This window comes from Panthera uncia, unplaced genomic scaffold (assembly GCF_023721935.1).
Source record: "Panthera uncia isolate 11264 unplaced genomic scaffold, Puncia_PCG_1.0 HiC_scaffold_204, whole genome shotgun sequence".
Classification (NCBI taxonomy): Eukaryota; Metazoa; Chordata; class Mammalia; order Carnivora; family Felidae; genus Panthera; species Panthera uncia.
In genome coordinates this window covers 20,201-39,570 of record NW_026058734.1, presented here as the reverse complement: position 1 = coordinate 39,570, position 19,370 = coordinate 20,201, and the positions used below count along the sequence as shown (strand labels likewise).

The 19,370-nt window shown below is 49.9% G+C and overlaps 1 protein-coding gene across 1 annotated transcript in view; it reads left to right on the top strand.

The window, feature by feature from the left end:
- The window catches only part of LOC125917579 (autism susceptibility gene 2 protein), a gene marked incomplete at its 5' end in the record, with an annotated part of 29,425 nt that continues 10,055 nt past the window's right edge, over nucleotides 1-19,370 (top strand). Inside the window, 9 exons of the mRNA XM_049623746.1 lie at nucleotides 1-742; nucleotides 2,421-2,674; nucleotides 3,709-3,929; nucleotides 5,669-5,713; nucleotides 8,775-8,870; nucleotides 11,206-11,277; nucleotides 12,487-12,516; nucleotides 14,208-14,279; nucleotides 18,404-18,545. Coding sequence (XP_049479703.1) covers nucleotides 1-742; nucleotides 2,421-2,674; nucleotides 3,709-3,929; nucleotides 5,669-5,713; nucleotides 8,775-8,870; nucleotides 11,206-11,277; nucleotides 12,487-12,516; nucleotides 14,208-14,279; nucleotides 18,404-18,545 — 1,674 coding nt within the window. The remainder of the gene's footprint in view (nucleotides 743-2,420; nucleotides 2,675-3,708; nucleotides 3,930-5,668; nucleotides 5,714-8,774; nucleotides 8,871-11,205; nucleotides 11,278-12,486; nucleotides 12,517-14,207; nucleotides 14,280-18,403; nucleotides 18,546-19,370) is intronic.

Sequence of the window (19,370 nt, the reverse complement as noted above, 5' to 3'; positions counted from 1 at the left end):
GAAGACATCCACTTTCAGACCCTGGTGGCCTAGGCTGCTTTCTGGAATGCAGCCTCCTCCGGCCGGCCCGTCTTTCCCTGTTCACGGTGTGCTCGTGTCCCGCACGTGGTAACGTGAGGACAGGAAGCCAGGAGGCGGCCGTGGGCCATCCCGCGTCATTGAGACCGTGCGACCCGGAATCCGGGCTTGGACTTGGCTTTCGGCTCCTCGTTTCACACTCACGTGTCATTACCTGTGGTTTTGTCTTTGCTCTCCCCCCACCCCGCACAGATCCGGAGTTAGGTGTCGGCACACTGCCCGAACATGACAGCCAGGATGCAGGGCCGATTGTCCCCAAGATATCCGGTCTAGAGAGAAGCCAGGAGAAGAGCCAGGACTGTTGCAAAGAGCCCATCTTTGAGCCCGTGGTGCTTAAAGACCCCTGCCCTCAGGTCCCCCAGCCGCTACCCCAGCCCCAGGCGGAACCCCAGCCCCGAGCTCCTTCTCCAGACCCCGACCTGGTGCGGCGCACAGAGGCCCCGCCTCAGCCCCCGCGTCCAAGCACACAGCCACCACAGGCGCCCCCAGAGGCCCAGCTTCAGCCCGCCCCTCAGCCTCCGGTGCAGAGGCCGCCGAGGCCGCAGTCCCCCACCCAGCTGCTCCACCAGAGTCTCCCGCCTGTGCAGGCCCATCCCTCGTCCCAGAGCCTCACCCAGCCATTGTCCGCCTACAACAGCAGTAGCTTAAGCCTCAACAGCTTAAGGTGAGCAACCTGCTTTTTTGTTGTTGTTGTTTTTTTTTTGGCCTGACTTTTGCCATCTTCTTCGGGACCGGCAGGCAGGAGTGGGGAAGGGGTTCCCAAGGACATTGACACTGACACCGTGTTCCCCGGGAGGCAGAGACCAGGGGACAAGGAGAGGGCCCCGCGAGGCTCGGGGCTCTTGGGAGAGGGCGGGTTGGCCTGGGTTGGGGAGAGAGGACGTTGGGAAGAACTAAAACAGCTGCAGAGACTCCTGGCGGGGGTCGGGGGGGGGGGCGGCAAAGGCAGGAAGGGAAGGGAGTGTGCATAAGACAGTGTAGAGGGGAGCTCCCCACCCTGTCCTGGAGAGAGGCCACGAGGGGAAACCTACCAGCACCCAGCGTTAGGAGATTTAAAAAAAAATTTTTTAACATTTAGTTTTGTGTGTGAGAGAGAGAGAGAGCACATGCAGGGGAGGGGCAGAGAGAGAGAGGGAGACACAGAATCCGAAGCGGGCTCCAGATTCTGAGCTGTCAGCACAGAGCCCGACGTGGGGCTCGAACCCACAAACTATGAGATCGTGACTTGAGCCGAAGTCAGAGGCTTAACCGACTGAGCCACCCAGGCGCCCCCAGTGTTAGGAGATTGTTAGAAGGGAGGGATTTGCCCCCACGAGAGGATGTGCTGCAACTCCAGAGTCAGGAAGATGGGGACCAGGGGACTCCGGTTGAGGTTTTCCCGTTACGATGTACTTCTTCCAAGGTGGGTCAGAGGGGCGTAGGAGAAGCTAGCTGGACTGGAGACAGAGAAGCTCCCATGTGGCGATCCAGGCTCTCCTGCCTTGTCTTTGCCAAACTACAAAGGAAAGTTTTCAGAGTAGCTCAGTGGAGGAACCGCCGAGGAAAGGGAGACAGAAACCCGGGTGTGGGGCCAAGCGTGGCCCACCCTCGCTTGCCCCGGAGGTTGTAATTCTAACCTAGTAGGGCTTTGCTTTCCTTGTGACGTGACCGAGGGGGGTTCTGGGGCGGGCTGTTTTCCTGTCTAGGACAGGGGAAGGAAACTGCCTTTGCCAGGGTTCATTTCTGTGGCCCTCCAGACCACAGCGGTGATGAGGGGCTCCCTGGTTCACCTTCCTATCTGTGCTTCTTCATCAAGGGGCAGCAGTCAGACAGGGTGAGCTCAGGCCATTGTTCTCGTCCATCTTTGTAAAGTGGAGGAAATGTGGCTAGTGGAGGACGGACAGAAGGCGCAGGGTTTCTAGGGGCAGAGGTGAGAATCTGGCCACAGAGGGGGAGCCGACGTGAGTTTCCGGCCGCCATCGGGTCACCAAGTGTTCACCGCTGAGAGAGAGAGGGGGAGAGCATAAGCAGGGGAAAGAGAGAAGGAGAGAGAGAATCCCAGCAGGCTCTGTGTCCTCAGTGCAGAGCCCAATGCGGGGCTCGATCCCACAAACCATGAGCTCATGACCTGAGCCGAAACCAAGAGTCAGACGTTCAACCCACTGAGCCACCCAGGCGCCCCTGTGGTTATGATTTTAGCAGAGGCTTCTTGTGGGCATGAGGGAGGGTCTATAAAGAAGAAGGAGCAGGAGAAAGCATTGCACGGCTTTGGGCAGTGAGATAGGATTTTTTTTTTTTTTAAGAAAATAAATTGCTTACCTCTTTTTTCCTTCCTTCCTTTTTTTTTTTGGTCACTCCAACAGCAGTAGCAGAAGCAGCACCCCAGCAAAGACTCAGCCCGCCCCGCCTCACATCTCTCACCACCCTTCGGCCTCCCCGTTCCCCCTGTCACTGCCCAACCACAGCCCCTTGCACAGCTTCACACCCACCCTCCAGCCCCCCGCACACTCACATCACCCCAATATGTTCGCCCCTCCCACGGCTCTGCCTCCGCCACCACCTCTGACTTCGGGGAGTCTGCAGGTCCCCGGACACCCGGCCGGAAGCACTTACTCAGGTAGGAGGGGGGGCCGACCTCGCCCACCTGCCCTCCCGTCTCCCACGCTTGGGGCCTCACCGCTGCCTGTGTGTCCTTCATGGCTAGGTCTTATCGACTGAGCAGTTGCTGCTTTATTATAGAGACTCTTGTAACCCGCCTCCGGTCGGTCCTTCGTGGGCTGAGGTTTGGCAGAAATACACGCCGCCCCCTACCCACCTAGCGCAGCCCAGGAGGCTCGGACACAGCCAAAGGGGAGCCAGCTGGTTGGAAGTCCAGAGGCTCTTCCAAATAAGGCCACGCGCTACGTGGTAGAACACGGATTACATACGCCCGGTCATCCCATTCGAGGGACGGAAACTTCACCAGGCCCGCGACTGTTCTGTTCCAGTCTCTTTAAATTCCATCCTGGTTTAAGGGGGTTGTTTTCAAGGAGTAGGGCCTTCTACGTTCTTGGGAGGGGAGGATGCGCTTTTCGCTCCAAGGTATCCCAGAGTTTTAAGTGTTAACAAAATCCAGCCTTAGATATTGGCTTCTTCTCTCCTCACCTGTATTGACCAGGCTGGTATCCCAAGTTTGGGCCCCTGTAGCCGTGCTGTCCCACCGTGGCAGACATTCCCCCTTGAAGACGAGGGCATGGGAACACAGCCAGGTTAACAGAGATCAGTGTGCACTCGACGATGTTAATTCCTTGAACCATCAATATTGTCCCCCTGTGGTAGATGAGGGAGCTGAGACCCAGGTGGGTGATATCCCCACCCCCCGCCACGCCCAGGCTCCCTGAGCTGGTGGTCAGAGCCAAAAACTGACCTCTGGCTGTTCGGCCTGGAGCCTTGTCCCCAAAAGCCTAGGGGCTGGAAGAACGCAATCCCATTGTGACTGGGCGTCAGGATCCTCTGGTTGGTTGTTCCCTTCCATCCGGGGGGCACAGGGGCCCTCGGGGGTGCCCTCGGCCCCGCCGACCTCTCTGGTCAGGGCCTCGGGTGTCCTTATCCAAAGGATACCACTGGGGGTGGGGGGGGAAGCATCACCCTCTCCCTTTCCTTCTTTTCCAGAGCAAGACATCTTGCGACAGGAACTGAACACACGCTTTCTGGCCTCTCAGAGTGCTGACCGCGGGGCTTCCCTGGGCCCTCCGCCCTACCTGCGGACCGAGTTCCACCAGCACCAGCACCAGCACCAGCACACGCACCAGCACACGCACCAGCACACCTTCACGCCGTTCCCCCACGCCATCCCCCCCACCGCCATCATGCCGACGCCAGCACCTCCCATGGTGCGTACCCCAGGCAGAAATGTGAGGATAAGTAGAGCACGACTCTCTTTTGTGCAGCACGCCGGGGCGGAATGGGCCGTCGGGGCACAGGAGACCGGGTGGGGAGCGCTGGCCACTCAGGGGCCTCCTTTGGCCTCGTCCGTCTTGGCTGGAGAGAAGGGAGTGCGCCCTGCTCCGGGCAGCGCTGACCCGGGGCCCGAGGCAGGAGCCTCTTTCTAGCAAGTTCCGTCCAGCACTGCGTGTGCGCGTGGGCGGAGGGGAGGGTATTTTAGATGCCCTCCAAGCAGTCCCAGCCAGCGTCGGTAGTTAACTTCTTCGAGGGCAGTTGTGCCTTCTTGAGCATCTTGGGGGGGTCGCCACCAGGTGTAAAAATGTATCTGTCGGTGCTTCGCACCGAGTCATAATAGCAAACAGATGCTCATAGAATACTGGGAGTCAGGAGGAGGGCCGAGGAGGGGAGAGAGCCGTCAGAAGATCTGGACTGTATCCATTACCCCCTGCTCTTTCAGGGGGCTCCCCAAGCCTGTTTTGTTGGGGGCAGGGGTTATATTTTTTGTATTTCATAAGACGGTGCCCAAGTCTGGCATCCTGCTCTGTCGGCAAGTGGCCAGGGAGTGATGCACCCACAGGGGCAGAAGTCGACCCCGTGATGAGAGCTGCCATTGCCAAGGACACGATCTCGGTCTTGACCCGGGGCTGGCCCTTGCTGGATGAGCCACCTGGGATTTGTTTTTCTTTTTTAACTTACAAACTGTAGTGAACGGTCCCATATTAGGGTGCTAAGTATTCTGAGATAGAGCCCTGTCTGCCACAGTGAGGATTAGAGTGTTTTACTGACTTAATTTTTCATATTTAAGGAAATACTTGATTTGAAGGCAGTTAGTGTCGGCATGGCGAGAATAGATTTGAATTCCGTGATTTTAAGAGGTGCGCCCTTCACCAAACTTTGCGTCCTCTCCTCCCTCCCCCTCCCATTTTGTTCTACTTAATGTTTTTAAAGATGGAATTTTAAAGCTTATCTTATAAATTTTATTTAGGAGAACATTAGAGATGAGGCCTTGGGACCAAAATGTTTTCCTATAGTAAATCCTGTATCTTTTTTTTCTGGATGAATTGTTGTCCTTCTCAACAGTTATGTTTTTTAAGGGCTTAATATTTGGGGAAAGAGCTTATGGCAGCCTGAGTGGGCTGTTAAATCAAATCTTACTAAGGGGGGGTTGTAGCACCAGGACGTTGACGTTATTTAGAGGAAGCGGTGGGATACTCTTTTCTGCTCAAAAGAAAAGTTCCAAGGCCTCTCCCAGATTCCTTTATATTTGGGTCTAATACGTTTCAGCAGGTGGCTGAACATACAGTTCTTCAGCCACAAGGAAGATGGAAATGGAGGGAACTCTCTGGATAAATCAGACCAAATGCTCGCTTCTCTTTGATGTATCTGAATAATTGCCCCTTTTCTCCAGTTTCAAGGTCTGGTTTATGCCAGTCTCTAAATGTAGATCGGAATGACTCTCCGGTGTGGCCAGGACCGCAATGCACCGTCTGGGTTTTCACTTTGGTTTCCCCTGTCTTGTCGGAGGGACTCAGGAGTCGAGAACGGTTTCTCACGTACAACGAGGTCGTGGAGTCTGTTGACAGCCTAATTAACGGCGGAGAAGCTCGCTCAGGGCTGCCTCCGCCGAAGCCGTGAACAGAATTGTAGACTCTTTAAGTAACTAGCTTTTGCTTTGATCCCTTTACAGTTTGACAAATACCCTACAAAAGTTGACCCATTCTACCGGCACAGTGTGAGTCTTGTTACCATGCTACACATTCAATGTAACTGCTTTTCCATTTTTGTCCTCTTGCCACAGATCAGTAAATGACTAGCAGCCTTCCTTAATCATCTTTGCGAGAATCCCCATTGCGCCTCGTCACTTTGGATGCTTGCTTTTGTGACGTTTGCTTCTGGTAAAGATGCAGTATCCTCTTCCGAATCAAAAGATCATTAGCGCGCCTGACACCTTAAAGCACAGGTGAACCTCACTGCGAGCCAGGCGTCTGTCCTCAAAGTGGGGGGTCTGCACTCGAATCACTGTGGCCGCAGGAGACCCTGGAATCCCAGGATTTCAGGAATTGCCCAAAACATCCTTAACACAGATTTCCCAGAATCAACGTGAAGTATTTCTTCCGAACAGAATGTCGTTCGTCTTTTTTGACTCCTAAGTCCTCCAAAAACAGATTCTCATTTCCTCCTGACTAAATGTAGACCCCTCTCCCACGTGGCTGGTCGTGTTCGCCTGGGCTTGTTGCAACCAAAACCAAAAACTATCATTTCGGTAAAAGAGGGTCCTAAGATTGAAATACATGGTTTTTCCCCTTTAACCTCGTTCTTCTTTATGTAACAGAAAATTTTTTTCTTTTATGCCACGTTAAAGAGTACGGTTCTAGAACTGAAATCGGCACCAGCCTATTTCGATACATTTCAGTTGAGACATGAGACGAGGGCTTTACTTATTTATCTTTTAAGACAAACACCTTGTACATCTTACCATGATATTTTGATTATGGAGTGAATACTGCATCCTTCTTACCTGAAATTTTGCAAGTTTCTTTGCTCAGTGGTTTATTCATATTTTTCAAGCGACACCAGAAAGAAAGAAGAGGAGTAATTTCTTGTAGCCACGTTGTCCATCCGTCCTCACCTATGCTTGCTTGGAAAGAAGTGCTCCTCAGTAGATCAGCAAAGCCTGTGAGCTCATTCCTACTCTGAACCAGATAATCAGACACTGCCTTAGTCCAGAGTGTAGCCAGCCGAGAAGTCAAAACTACAAGATATTAGAAATCAATTAAGCATCAGTTACTCTAGAGACGTGCAGACATAACGTGAGGGAGCCTCCTCAGGAAGAGATGCGGAAAGTATATCCGAGTGCCGGAGCCCCACGTTGTTCTGGCACTTTCTGCTCACAGCACTGTGATACAAAAGCTTTTTTTTTTTTTTTTTTTTAACGGACGTGCAAAATGCAGCAGACGCCTGGGCTTCCTCTTTAGCGCTGTCCCGCGAGTGGTGCCGTCCTTAAGGGTCATCAGATTTCTGCCCTTTGTGTTTGTGGATTTCAGCGAAGGACTAGCTAAGGAAGTCATTCCTAGAGACAGTTTAGCGTGCTCAGCCAGTGGCTCAGATTTACTTCTGAGTAAATCTGGACAAAGTGTAGTGCCTTCCTACGTGCGTGTGCCACCGGCGGTCCTAGAAGTACGATAGAGAGAAAGCCCGGGGGCCTGAATTTCCGGCAGGTTTATGTTTTATTACTTAGGTACTTCAGATTTTTCATCCGGGGGGGTGGGGGGTGGGGAGTCCAGCTCTATTCTAAGAGGGTCAGTCATGGACTATAACAGCAGAAGGACAACGATGAAAATATCTAATTTTTGTATTGAAAACGTTAAAGGAAATATACCCACCGAGAGGCGGAGTATTAGAGACTTGAGTGTGTTTCAGTGTGGCATGCATTTAATTACACTGCTTCATGCAGTATACTGGGGGGGAGGGTTATTTCATTTTATTAGTTATAGTGGATAATGTATGAAGTACTTAGTCTCCCCTGCTTTGGGGATTAGGACGTTATAAGGGGAATTAAGATGGAATGCGCTCAAGTATCTAAAACACAATTTTAGACTTAAAAGTAGTTTTAAATGAGGGCACTTGGCTCGCAATCACTGTTTAAGTGGATTTAGTTCAATATCAATTAGTCTGAAAAACTTTTGCTGCATCATTGAAGGGAGCAAAATGAAATAAAGACCCACAGAAAAGTATGTGCCCTGAAAACAGGATTGCAAAATGGGCATCTCAGCCATGACCTAGAAATAGCGAACAGAAAGGCATCGTTAGGAAAAGCTTGAGTTCTTATTAATCGTGTTTTTGACATTGTACGCAACCCGAAAGGTGGGCCGTTACTTAAATGTCTGTATGGTGGTTTGATCAAAGGAAATGGAATCGGAGCAGTGGGATCTCGGAAATACTCAGTTTCTAGAAGGAGGAAGCGATGTCTGTGCCTTGTGTTCAGTATTGCTGCATATTTCTTCCCTCCGTCGTGTCCTCTTAATTCCAGAAAATTCATATTCCTAATTCAGAATCATTCCTCTCCCTGCACTGCGTGGTCGGACACAGCAAGGGCTGGGTTTGGGTAGCCCCCAGTGAGCTTGTCCACCTTCTAGAAAACAGTAGCTCCGTTGTAAGTGCACGTTTTACCCTCCCACAAATATTTGTCCTCATTTGAGATGAGACAATTAAATTGTCCTCTGAAACTGCCACTTCTGGAACAACGTAATGAAGCAAGGATTGTGCATATTTTCTCATTTCCTCAAACTATTAAAAATCTACAATTACTAATTGAGTTTTAATGGTATAAAATCCTGCAACTCGTAAAGAGTCGCTTCTTTTTCTTCCTTTTTCCCTAATTTTTCTTTTTTTTTTTTCTTTTTTTTTTTTTTCCTTTTTCTAATTAACTTGTAATTTTCCGGGCATCTTATTTGGCTCAGCACCCCTCCTGTTTTTGACGCACATTAAAATCTCAAACCATTTAGGTCTTCTACCCGATTTAACAATTAATAATTAGAAAAGCTCCCTTTCTAATGATGTCCTCGTCTGGGACATCATTTGCTGGCTGATTGATTCTGAACTACTTTTAACTTTTTAAGTTAAGCATTCATGGCACATCTGTGTGATCATTTCATCCTGGCTTCTTGACTAATAGCATCAAACTGAGATTATCTGGCTTGCTAATGTCGATGTCGTTCTATGGGAAGGGAATTGGAGTATATCATTTGCCTCCTACTAAAATCTTTTTTTCCCCTCTCCGTCTTTGGCCACAGCTCTTCCATTCCTACCCTCCTGCAGTATCGGGCATCCCCCCTATGATTCCACCCACTGGTCCTTTTGGTTCACTACAAGGAGCATTTCAGCCGAAGGTAAGAAACCTTACCGTGGAAATAGGCAAGCACCTTTACCAGCCGAGCCCCAGGCTGGGCGTGCGAGTGGGTTCTGCATCCTGTCGCCCGCCAGTGACGAATCTTCCCAATCCGAAGTGACCACTGGGATTAGAGCGACGTTTTTGTTTGGTTTGGTTTTTTGGGTTTGGGGATTTTTTGGGGGTTTTTTTTGCGAGCCCTCTGAGTTTTAAACCTCAGCCCCGAATTGCATTTTCAATCTGTATTATCCACGTAATCTCAGCTGAGCTGCGATTTCCTACAATCTTGAAAATATACAGAATACATATATATTTTTTTATTGCCAGTATTGTGGACATAAGCTTCTGGTCAGGAAATGTATGAAATGTCAGATATGTGTGCACCAAGTTGTCCTCGAGTTACATGTTATGAGCAAAGAGGCAAAGCTGAGCCTTGACTGATTGTAAGAGACAGGAAGGGAACAATTCCAAACTAAAATTGCATCCTTCCAGTTGTGTGAGGGGAAGACGCTTCTGCTCCCTCTTCCGCATTTTGCTCCTGAGCCCTGTCTGTCTGCAAATTCTGGCTCTACTCTGCTTCAGTCCTCCCTCAGCCGTGGTCATGCTTACCAAGGTCAAGACCAACAGCCTCATGGGAAATTAACCTTTTGCCCTTTAAATAACTAAACACTTTCTACCTACTCAGTGTTATCCTACTCATCTGGGGCTAGGCTTCTCTCTGAAGGTCAATAGGGAGGAGTCATTCTCAGAACACTCTGCCCTTATGCGACTTTATCACAGCCCCTTCTTTATTTTCATACAAAAGCGAAATGCAGTTATGTTAGTAACCGTCCTCAGACTCTTTAAGTAGGAAAGTTTGCTGTGTGTGGTTTTTGGTTTCCCTTTTTATTTGTTTATGTTTCCCGATCTCATTTCTAAGAGAACACACCAGATTGGGGCCAGGGTCTTCCAGCATGAGCGCGTTTTGCCTTTCTAGAAGCACGTTGTCATAAAACTAGAAACAGGAAAAAACATTTAAAAGCATTGGGGGTAGGACGAGGTACACCTCAGAAGTGACATTTATCTGCTTGGAATGGTGGCTTATAGGCCAGGTTATCCATACCTGGGACTTGCGTGATGGCCCTGTGCAACCCTCCTGTCTTGGGATGAAATGACAATGATTTTTCAACCCCTTCCCCTGTCTGCCATTCCCTGCACCCTCACACCCTGGGCCCTGGTCTGTCCCCTCTGGGCTGCACCAACTCTCCAGTGCCTCTCCAAACAGACTGCTAGGTCATTTAATAAATTAGACTATTTCCCTCACTCACAATTATCCAATCACACAGAAAACTACATCTGGGCAAGAAAGTGTCTCTCTTGGTGTTGAAATAGGCCTTTCCAGGCCATCTTACTGATTGAATATGTAGATTGCAGTTCATTAGCGGAGTTCTTCATATGTATGCAAATCAGGCTGTTAACAACTCCAGCTTAATTGTTAGTTGTACAGCAGCTGACTGCTTTTCTTTCTTTCATGCTTCCCCCTCCCCTCCCTTCTCCTTATAGGCAAGCTTTGTGCCTAAGCTTGAGCTCTTTTCCCACCCGCGTTAACTTCTGGTGTGACGGGAGTCCTAGAAGTTGTGGTTTCTGCAGTAAGATACCCGGTGAAACATGTCCTGACTCCTTCATCCCCCCCAGATAGTAGGGACTGACTGCGTGTGCCAGAAGTAGGCTTTTTTGTCGTTGCTGTAAATTCAAAGGACACAAGCCTGTGGATAAGGTTATTGTTACGAATGACATTCAAGAATGGTGGTGGTTTCGGAAAGATGAAGCCGAATTACCGTAGTTAAAATTTAGAGTTCGCTTAATGTCTGTGAAACACTTGCACTTATTCCGATGAGGGGCACCTGGTACAGCAAATGGCCGCGACGTTCACGCAAGCAGTTCTTAGAGTGCTTGGTGATAACGCAAAAGACACAGTGACAGGGCCGTCCGTGTCTCAGAAGAAGATGGATTTGGGGGCAGTCCTTTCACATGTTTCTTCTCTTTGGTCCTGTGCTTCTTACTGCGGTGAGAAGTGATGTGGTCTCCGCTTTTGGATGCCTTCCCTAGACAGGACAGCCTTCCCTAGACAGGACAACATCGGGTCAGGGTCCCTGGAGAAAGTAGGGAGCGGGTCCTCTTGAAGAACATGTGCGATCAACTGGGGGAGATGCCTCTGTGAACTCTCGTCGTCTTCCAGAATGAAACAAACAAACGAAATCGACGTTTGACTTGCATATTTTAGAAGGAAAAGAGAGATCTTGCTCTTCAGGTCATGTGTTCTATGCCTCCTGAGCTGTGGTCTGATTAATTTGTAGACCTCCAACCCTATCGATGTTGCTGCTCGACCCGGGACCGTCCCGCACACTCTGCTCCAGAAGGACCCGAGGGTACGTAGAAGAAAGTCAGGCTCGGTCACAGGTAACGCCAGGGCCTGTTTGTTTCTGCGGGCCGGCTGGCCCAGGTCGTGCGCCTTCCTCAGCCCATCTGAGCGAGCTGCCGCGGGAGCTGTTCCTTCTAGTTTGTGCAAGAAAATGCCAGTCACTCTTAGAGCACAAAATCTCCGCTGCTCCCTTGTGGCTGATGACACAAGGGGGGGACCCGCCAGCAGGGGAGAAGACAAATGGCTTGTGGTCCAAGCCCAGGAAGTGGGCTTGTGTAATTTCTGTTTGACCAGTCTTCTCTGTCTACGTCCCCTTACATTTTCTCACCGAAGAAGTAACTGTAAAATGTTTTGAATGGAAAAGCGTGAAGCACTTTTCTTCCTAGAAGTCACAGGACCCTCTCCCCGCACCGCCCCACCAACCCCAACAGCGCTCCTGGCCCCTACTTGTAATGCAGAATCCTCCTGTGACCTGAGTCAAATGTCCCTCACACTTAGGTTATGTCACTCGTTCATAACGCACACCTCCACCGCCTCTCAAAAACAATTGGAAGTTCTACAAAAGATGCAGTCTTGTCTCGTGGGTTGTTACTTACGTTTGGCTTTATAGTAAATGTGGACAGACGGTGACTTTTTACAATATCGTCTTTTTCCCTGGCTAAGGGGCAGTCAGAAACTGATGACCAGAGTTAGGTAGAAGTTAAAAATGAACTAGCTACGTAAGTATTTTTACGATGTTTAGTGAACCTTCCAAAAGTGTGTAATACCTCTAAGTAGTGTGCGGTCATCACACGGAGTGCGTTGGTTCCACCTTACGTCTGGAAGAGGACAGCTCTCCCAGAAACCCCTGGGTACCCAGGCTTCCAGGTCTACGGTCCGGAGGCCGTCCTCCCTTAGAACCCAGGCGGTGTGCTTAGAAGGGCTGTTCAGATGTGTAATGTGAGCAAATCATGTTGCCGGAGGGCAAATTGCTATTGATTAAACTTGGTCGGGGGGCTTGTCAGCGTGGATGTGCCCAGGCTTGTGAAGTGGGGGAAGGGACGCTTGGCACTTTTGATCGTGTGAAAATGGGTTAATTATTCTCTAAAAGGGCTTCATTTAAAAGTAAAATTCTAACATTTTAATTTCCCCTCCTAATGAAGCACTACAAATTTGTTAATTAGAGCAATTGTTTGAGTGACAGGCATGTAACCGAGTTGTCATTTTCTCTTCACAGTTGACAGATCCTTTCAGACCTATGTTAAGGGTAAGAGAGCTTCTTCTAGAACTGTTTTGCAACCTCTGTTTGACTCCCTGCGGGTTAAAAATACAAATCCATTACAAGGAAACAAGCCATAGAAACGTTGGAATAAAATGTTGGGAGGAGAGTGGCTGGGCTTTTCAGGTAGTGTAATTGGAAATGGCCCACATTGTGTTGCTTTGAGTGTCAGAGGAAGCCAGGCCATTGAGGGAAAGCAAACAGAACATTCAACTGAGGCACCGTATCTTGTTGGGAGGGCTGCTGAAAGCTTGACTAGTGGGAACGTACGTGGGAAGTCTTCAGCTAAAGGCAGAAATTAGGATTTCACTGAGCTCTGCTGTCTCTCCTGCACCTAGAAGAGATAGATAGATAGATAGATAGATAGATCTATTTATCTGGGCTGGTGGCTGCCTCATTCTGTGGTACGTGATGTTGACCCTCAGAGCCATTCAACCTATTTCTCTGGTGCAGAAGAGGGACATACTAAGCATTAGTTTTGTTAACGTCTTGAGTGGTCTGGAGAGTGGCCAAGAGATGACCTCTGAATAAACGCTGACTTACTGGGGAGGGGGATGGTCGGATGGAAGATGGATGGATAGATTTCCAGCTACACTTAACCCATTTCTGGCGCCTCTCATCAGATAATTCAATTTCTCCAAAGCGAAACAAAGGAGAACTGTGTCATCACGTAGGTGATTTCAGATGACCCATGATTTCATGACAAGAGAACTGACCCCAGACTTGGATTTAAGGATATCTTTCAGAAACAGCTCCTTAATATAGAAACCAGAAGCGTCTGTCCTTTGCCGATGTAGGAATGGGGCAGCGTTTCCTCTCATCTGGCCTGTAGTTACTGAGCGCGTGTCGGGAGCTTATGAGTAGGTTACGCAACAAGACTACAAACGGATTGGCAGGAGGTGGTCCCTGCCCTCCAGGGTGGTAAGACAGCTCACTCAGTTACTCCTCTGCTTGGAAAGCAAGACATGAACTGATCTGAGAGACATGGCTTGATACACTCCCAGACGCGACGGCAGCAGAGGCCTAGAGCACAGGAAGGAACCAGCTCTCTTTGTTTCTTCTCTTTTCACTTGGGAACGAGCGGCACCCAAGAACACCAATGGGTAGTTGACTCTTAGCGAAGCGTTTGTGGGAACAGGGCTTCAATGAAAATGTGAATTTCTTTGTTCCGCTCTGAGGGTTAACACAAAACCGCGTTGGGGGAGGCTACGCGGGTTCTTCTGTACCCTCTCTTGTTTTGAACCGATTCACAGACGCTCCCTAATTAGCTCTTCTGAACAGCCGATTTGCATGGTAGCATGGCCGCATTTGTTAGGTACAGCTTCCCCCTCTCCCGCTCTGCCAGCTGGCACCAGAAAAGAAAGAAGAGACACAGAGTGGGGCTCGGGCTTTTGCCATCTTGTGCTCGGTAACTGGGGAGGTCCCCGTCAAGTGTGGCTTTCTGAGCAGTGGCTTCCAGCTCGGGCCCCAAGGGAGGAGGGGCAGAGCTGACCGGGGTTCCCTGAGGCCCGGGCTCTGGGCAGCCGCTAAGAGAGGGCACTTGGAGGGGGGACTGAGCACAACCGGGCCGTGTAAAAGAGCGTCGGCAGCCAAAATCTGCTGAAAAGCTCTGAAGGAGTTGGGAGATGCTGTGCTCTGGAAGGTCTTCCTTGTGACCACATTGCTCTTTGTTGTTCCAGAAACCAGGGAAGTGGTGTGCTATGCATGTTCACATCGCCTGGCAAATCTACCACCACCAACAGAAAGTCAAGGTCAGTCTTGCCTTCCTGGTCTGGCGGGGGAAGGGGGCAGGGGGACAGGAGGGGGGGGGGGGGGGGGGGGGGGGGGGGGGAATCTCCGGATGGAGGGAGGAGGCATTTAAACAGCTTCTAAAGATCCACTGGCAGGAAGATGCTATTAGGAAATCTTACTATTAATTAGGGAAACCACCAGTAAAATGATAAAATAGGAATAAACCAAGAACTCCCTGATGTTTTTTTTTTTTTTTCCTTTTAGAGGATTTTGTCATCATATTGATCCAGATTAGATTAAATCCTGCAAAAAGGGGGGGGAGGGCGGTGGTAATCTAATTATAGCAATCACGTGTTTATACAGAAAATAACAGAGTGTCTGGGAACAGCCACACATGGAAGTTTGCATTTCTGTAAGAATTGGGGCATTGGTTTCATTTTATGACTTTGAGAAGCTGATAGAGCCCTTTAGACCCTATGTGATGCTACTAAGCTTCCATCAGCAACACGTGGCGTTAAGAATTTCTTGAGGCGCCTGGGTGGCTCAGTTGGTTGAGTGTCTGACTTCAGCTCAGGTCATGACCTCGTGGTTCGTGGGTTCGAACCCCGCATCATGCTCTGTGCTAACAGCTCAGAGCCTGGAGCCTGCTTCTGATTCCGTGTCTCTCTCTCTCTCTCTCTCTCTGCCCCTCCCCTGCTTATGCTCTCTCTCTCTCCCTCTCAAAAATAAACAAACATTAAAAAAAAAAGAAACCTAAAAAAATAAAAAAAGAATTTCTCTTTCAGACGTCGTGTTTGGTTCGCAGTGACCTTTTAACACTCTCATTAATTAGTCATCTTGATGACCAGTGACACAGGTTAGAAAACAGTCAGTACCTGTAGAACCACCTCTGGCCCGTTACCCTGCAGATTATTTTGCTTCTTTTGGCTGTGTTTTTGTCACACAGATGAATACTACGTTCCACTTTTCCAGCCATTTACGTTCTAGCCATTAGATTGCTGACAATTAAGAAGGTGGGGCAACTCTGAAACCCACATATTTGAGGGGCGCCTGGGTGGCTCAGTCAGCTAAGCGTCCAACTTCGGCTCAGGTCATGATCTCACGGTTTGTGATAGGGTCAAGAGCCTTCTGCAGGAGACCAGATAAGGTGTCACTGGTTGACATAGTTGTAACAGAAATAACTGACAAGTTCAGATTTAATGTCTGTGTAAGTGTGCCTAGAAAACTGGGAGAAGACGACCAATCAAGCAATTCCAGTAAGCTTCAGTTAATCCATTTTTTCACGAACAAGCATTTAGTGCTAACGGCCTCCATGAGAATAAGAAGCCTATAGGAGCACCTGGGTGGCTTAGTTAGACAACCAATGCTTGATGTCAGCTCAGGTCATGACCTTGCTATTCTTGAGTTCGAGCCCCGCATCAGTGCAGAACCTGCTTAGGATTCTCTCTCTCTCTCTCTCTCTCTCTCTCTCTCTCTCTATCTCTCTCCCTCCCTCCCTCCCTCTTTTTCTGCCCCGCCCCCTGCTCGCTGGCTCTGTCTCTGAATAAATAAATAACTTAAAAAAAAAAAGCTGATAAATAAAGGAGGGAGAGCTGGTTGTCACAGAAATATTTTGTTTTGTTTTGTTTCATTTATTTTGAGAGGGACCCCAAGCAGGGGAGGGGCAGAGACACAGGGAGACGCAGAATCCGAAGCAGGCTCCAGGCTCTGAGCTGTCAGCACAGAGCCCGACGCGGGGCTTTAACTCATGAACCGTGAGATCACGACCGCTGACTAAATTTTGACACTCAGGCCAGTTCCCTTTCTGTTCTGGATGATGGCGATTAGCGGATCGGTAGGTGAGACTCAACCCTCCTCGTAGCTCCTTCGGTCACAAGCGATGAAGGGTGTTGTATGTGCTACTTTAGCAACTTCCTCCCCGTGAAGGTGTCCCCGGCGACTAAAACCTTCATTATCTCGATTCAATTAGGAAGCCATCTTGCACACAAAGACGGCTGCTCATCTCCCCTTCCCAGCGAGCTCTTTGTAATCCCCAGGTGCCATCCGCTTGGATGGCTTCGTGGACCTAAGTTGTGGTTAATGTGCTGTGTTGTGTTCCGTGCAGTATTAGCAGCACCAAATAATCTGGCAACCAAATTAAAAGAGGCACTCAGAAGATTTTCAAGGATTTGTAGTGAATTAGAAGCTCGGGTTTGGGGTCTGGCTATTACTGCCCTGTGGATTTGTGCAGAAATGCCATTGTCCCCTTGCCTGTGATGGGCGTTTCCTCATTCTGTTAGTACTCCCCGAATACCACCTGCAGATTACTTCGGGTGCCAGGCTCAGAGGGCCCTCACCCGGCCTGCTGTCTGGTTGCCCGGCACTCTCCGGCGACCATACCCACGTACGCATGAGAAGCGATGGAACGTGCTGTCCGCTTCCGGCTGGAAGCGATCAGGGACGTTTCATCTCGAGTGGGCACAGCGGATGAGCGGGTGAGGGAAGGGCGTACTTCGGTCGTCCCGGATTCTCACGCAAGCTAGCCCAGAGGCCTCCTGTTGACTTCAGTATACAGTGGGACGGGGCTGTGCTCAGGGCAGACACGAGGGAGTTTGAGGTGGTGCAGGCCCAAATGGACGGTGAGCGTCAGTCGGGTGGCAGAGGTTGGAGGAGTGGGTCAGAATCCGGCGAAGGGCCGTGAAGGATGGGAGCCTGGCGGGCGGGGAGGGCCGGGCAGGGGGAGGGGCACAGGGAGGGAAGCATGGAGCCTCCAGCCACCCCGGGGGGGGGGGGGGCGGGGGGGAGGGTTAATGCTCATCAGGGGAGGCCTGAGATTCAGAGAGAAGGTTGCTGAGGATTAAGAAGGTGGGGCAACTCTGAAACCCCCATTTTTGAGGGGCGCCTGGGTGGCCCCGTCAGTTAACCGTCCGACTTCGGCTCAGGTCATGATCTCGCACTGTATGATCTTGAGCCCCGTGTCCAGCTCTGTGCTGACGCTCGGAGCCTGGAGCCCGCTTCAGATTCTCTGCCTCTCTCCCTCCCTCTCTGCCCCTCCCCTGCTCGCACTCTGTCTCAAAAATAAACAAACATTAAAAAAATCTTCTTTAAAAAAGAAAACCCCATATTTGAGACCGCTACTGGCCTGAAGAATGACGCCACAGTGCAGAAGGGAGGAAACGGTGAGCCAGTTTCTACAGCCTTCCAGGAAGGTGAACGGAGGAGAGTAGCTTGAGGGTGGATACATATAACTGGGTGGAAACAGAGCGATGGCAGCTGATGGCAAGTGCTTCGCGAGAGAAGTTCTGGCGGTGCCTGCGTGGCTCAGTCGCTTAAGCATCCGACTCTTGGTTTCGGCTCAGGTCATGATCTCACAGTTCATAAGTTCAAGCTTATGTCAAGGACCTTGGGCTCTGCGCTGACAGCATGGAGCCTGTATGGGATTCTCTCTCCCTCTCTCTCTGCTGTCTCTCAAAAACAAAACCAAAAAAACAAAAAACGAGAAGTTCTCGATGGTTCACTGGCTGATCTCTTCCTCAGGGAGTTGTGGGGCAGGGGCAAGAAAAAGACCCCTGTTCGTTAAATGAATACCCCTGCTTTGCTGCTGTTTATTTTTGTTTTTGTTTTAATATGTAACAATGAGCATCTGAAAATTAGCTTGTAGCATGCAAATATTTCATCATAACTTCCCGTTACTAATGTACTGTGATCTATTAGAGTACAGCATAGAGTCATTAACGATTAATTTGCACAGCAGATTATTCATGCAGAATTCCTAATAAAATGAGCTTTGAAATACTATCATTTAAAAACTTGCTAAAATGGGCCTTTACAGCGAATAATAAACTGTTTCGGAGTGGTGGCGAGTTTGAATCAACGGTTTTATTCCTCAGGCCGTATGACCTCACAGATGGAACACTGGCCCCGTCCGGACGCAGGCCCCACTAGCCCCTCATAGGTTGACCTGCTTTTCTGGCATTCGAGGGTGAGGTGCTTTGTGGGCTGTTGTTCTCCCAGCTTTTGTAAACTTGAACCTGACTGTAGCACGCAGCCCAAGAGCACCATTCACAGAGTCTCCTTTTTCCATCTCTGCCTCTTCGCTGAGGTCGTTCTTCCCTGCTGTTCCTCTTGGGGTTTCATCTTTTCTTTTTCCCCCTTTTCCCCCTAGAAACAGATGCAGTCAGACCCACATAAGCTGGACTTCGGATTGAAACCCGAGTTCCTGAGCCGCCCCCCAGGCCCCAGCCTCTTCGGAGCCATCCACCACCCCCATGACCTGGCCCGGCCTTCAACTTTGTTCTCTGCTGCTGGTGAGTTCCGAGCTGGAGGAAAGAGTTGTTGTTGAAGAGAACTCTTCTCTTCAAAGAGGAATGTTGTTCGCAGGTAGCTATATAAATTATGTTTGTGCTCTGGGCTACCGCTCAAACCTTCCCTTTAAAAACTACAGTTTCTGGGACGCCTGGGTGGCTCAGTCGGTTACGCGTCCGACTTCGGCTCAGGTCACGATCTCACGGTCCATGAGTTCGAGCCCCGCGTCGGGCTCTGGGCTGACAGCTCGGAGCCTGGAACCTGCTTCAGATTCTGTGTCTCCCTCTCTCTCTGACCCTCCCCCGTTCATGCTCTGTCTGCCTCTGTCTCAAAAATAAATAAACATTAAAAAAAAAGAAAAAAACTACACTTTCTGCCAGCTTGCAAGGCAACATCCCAGTACGTCTAGGGAGATGGACCCTTCTTCACTGATACACCCTCTTTCATTACAGAGAGAAAGAAAGATCATCTTTCTCTCCGGGGCCTCATGTTGCTTCGGCTCATTATTTGATGGTAGAAAACTTGCAGGACAGGGTAGAAACACCTGAGGGATCTGTTCATTAACCTTCGAATGCCTCCTAGGTGTGCCAAAGTGGGGGCAGTGGGAACTGGGGGTCACTGCGTCAGAGAACGACCCGTTTCTGCTCCAAGGACATACAGACAAAAGGCAGCAGACACACAGCCGTAAGGCGCATCAGGAAACGAGAACAGCCCTCCTCCTCAGAGGAGCCTTACCATCCAGGCCTTGGAAAGCCATTTTGCCACACAGAGCTCCGCTCACTAATACTTGTAAATGGCGACGCTGCGCTCAATCTGGTGACGAGCTT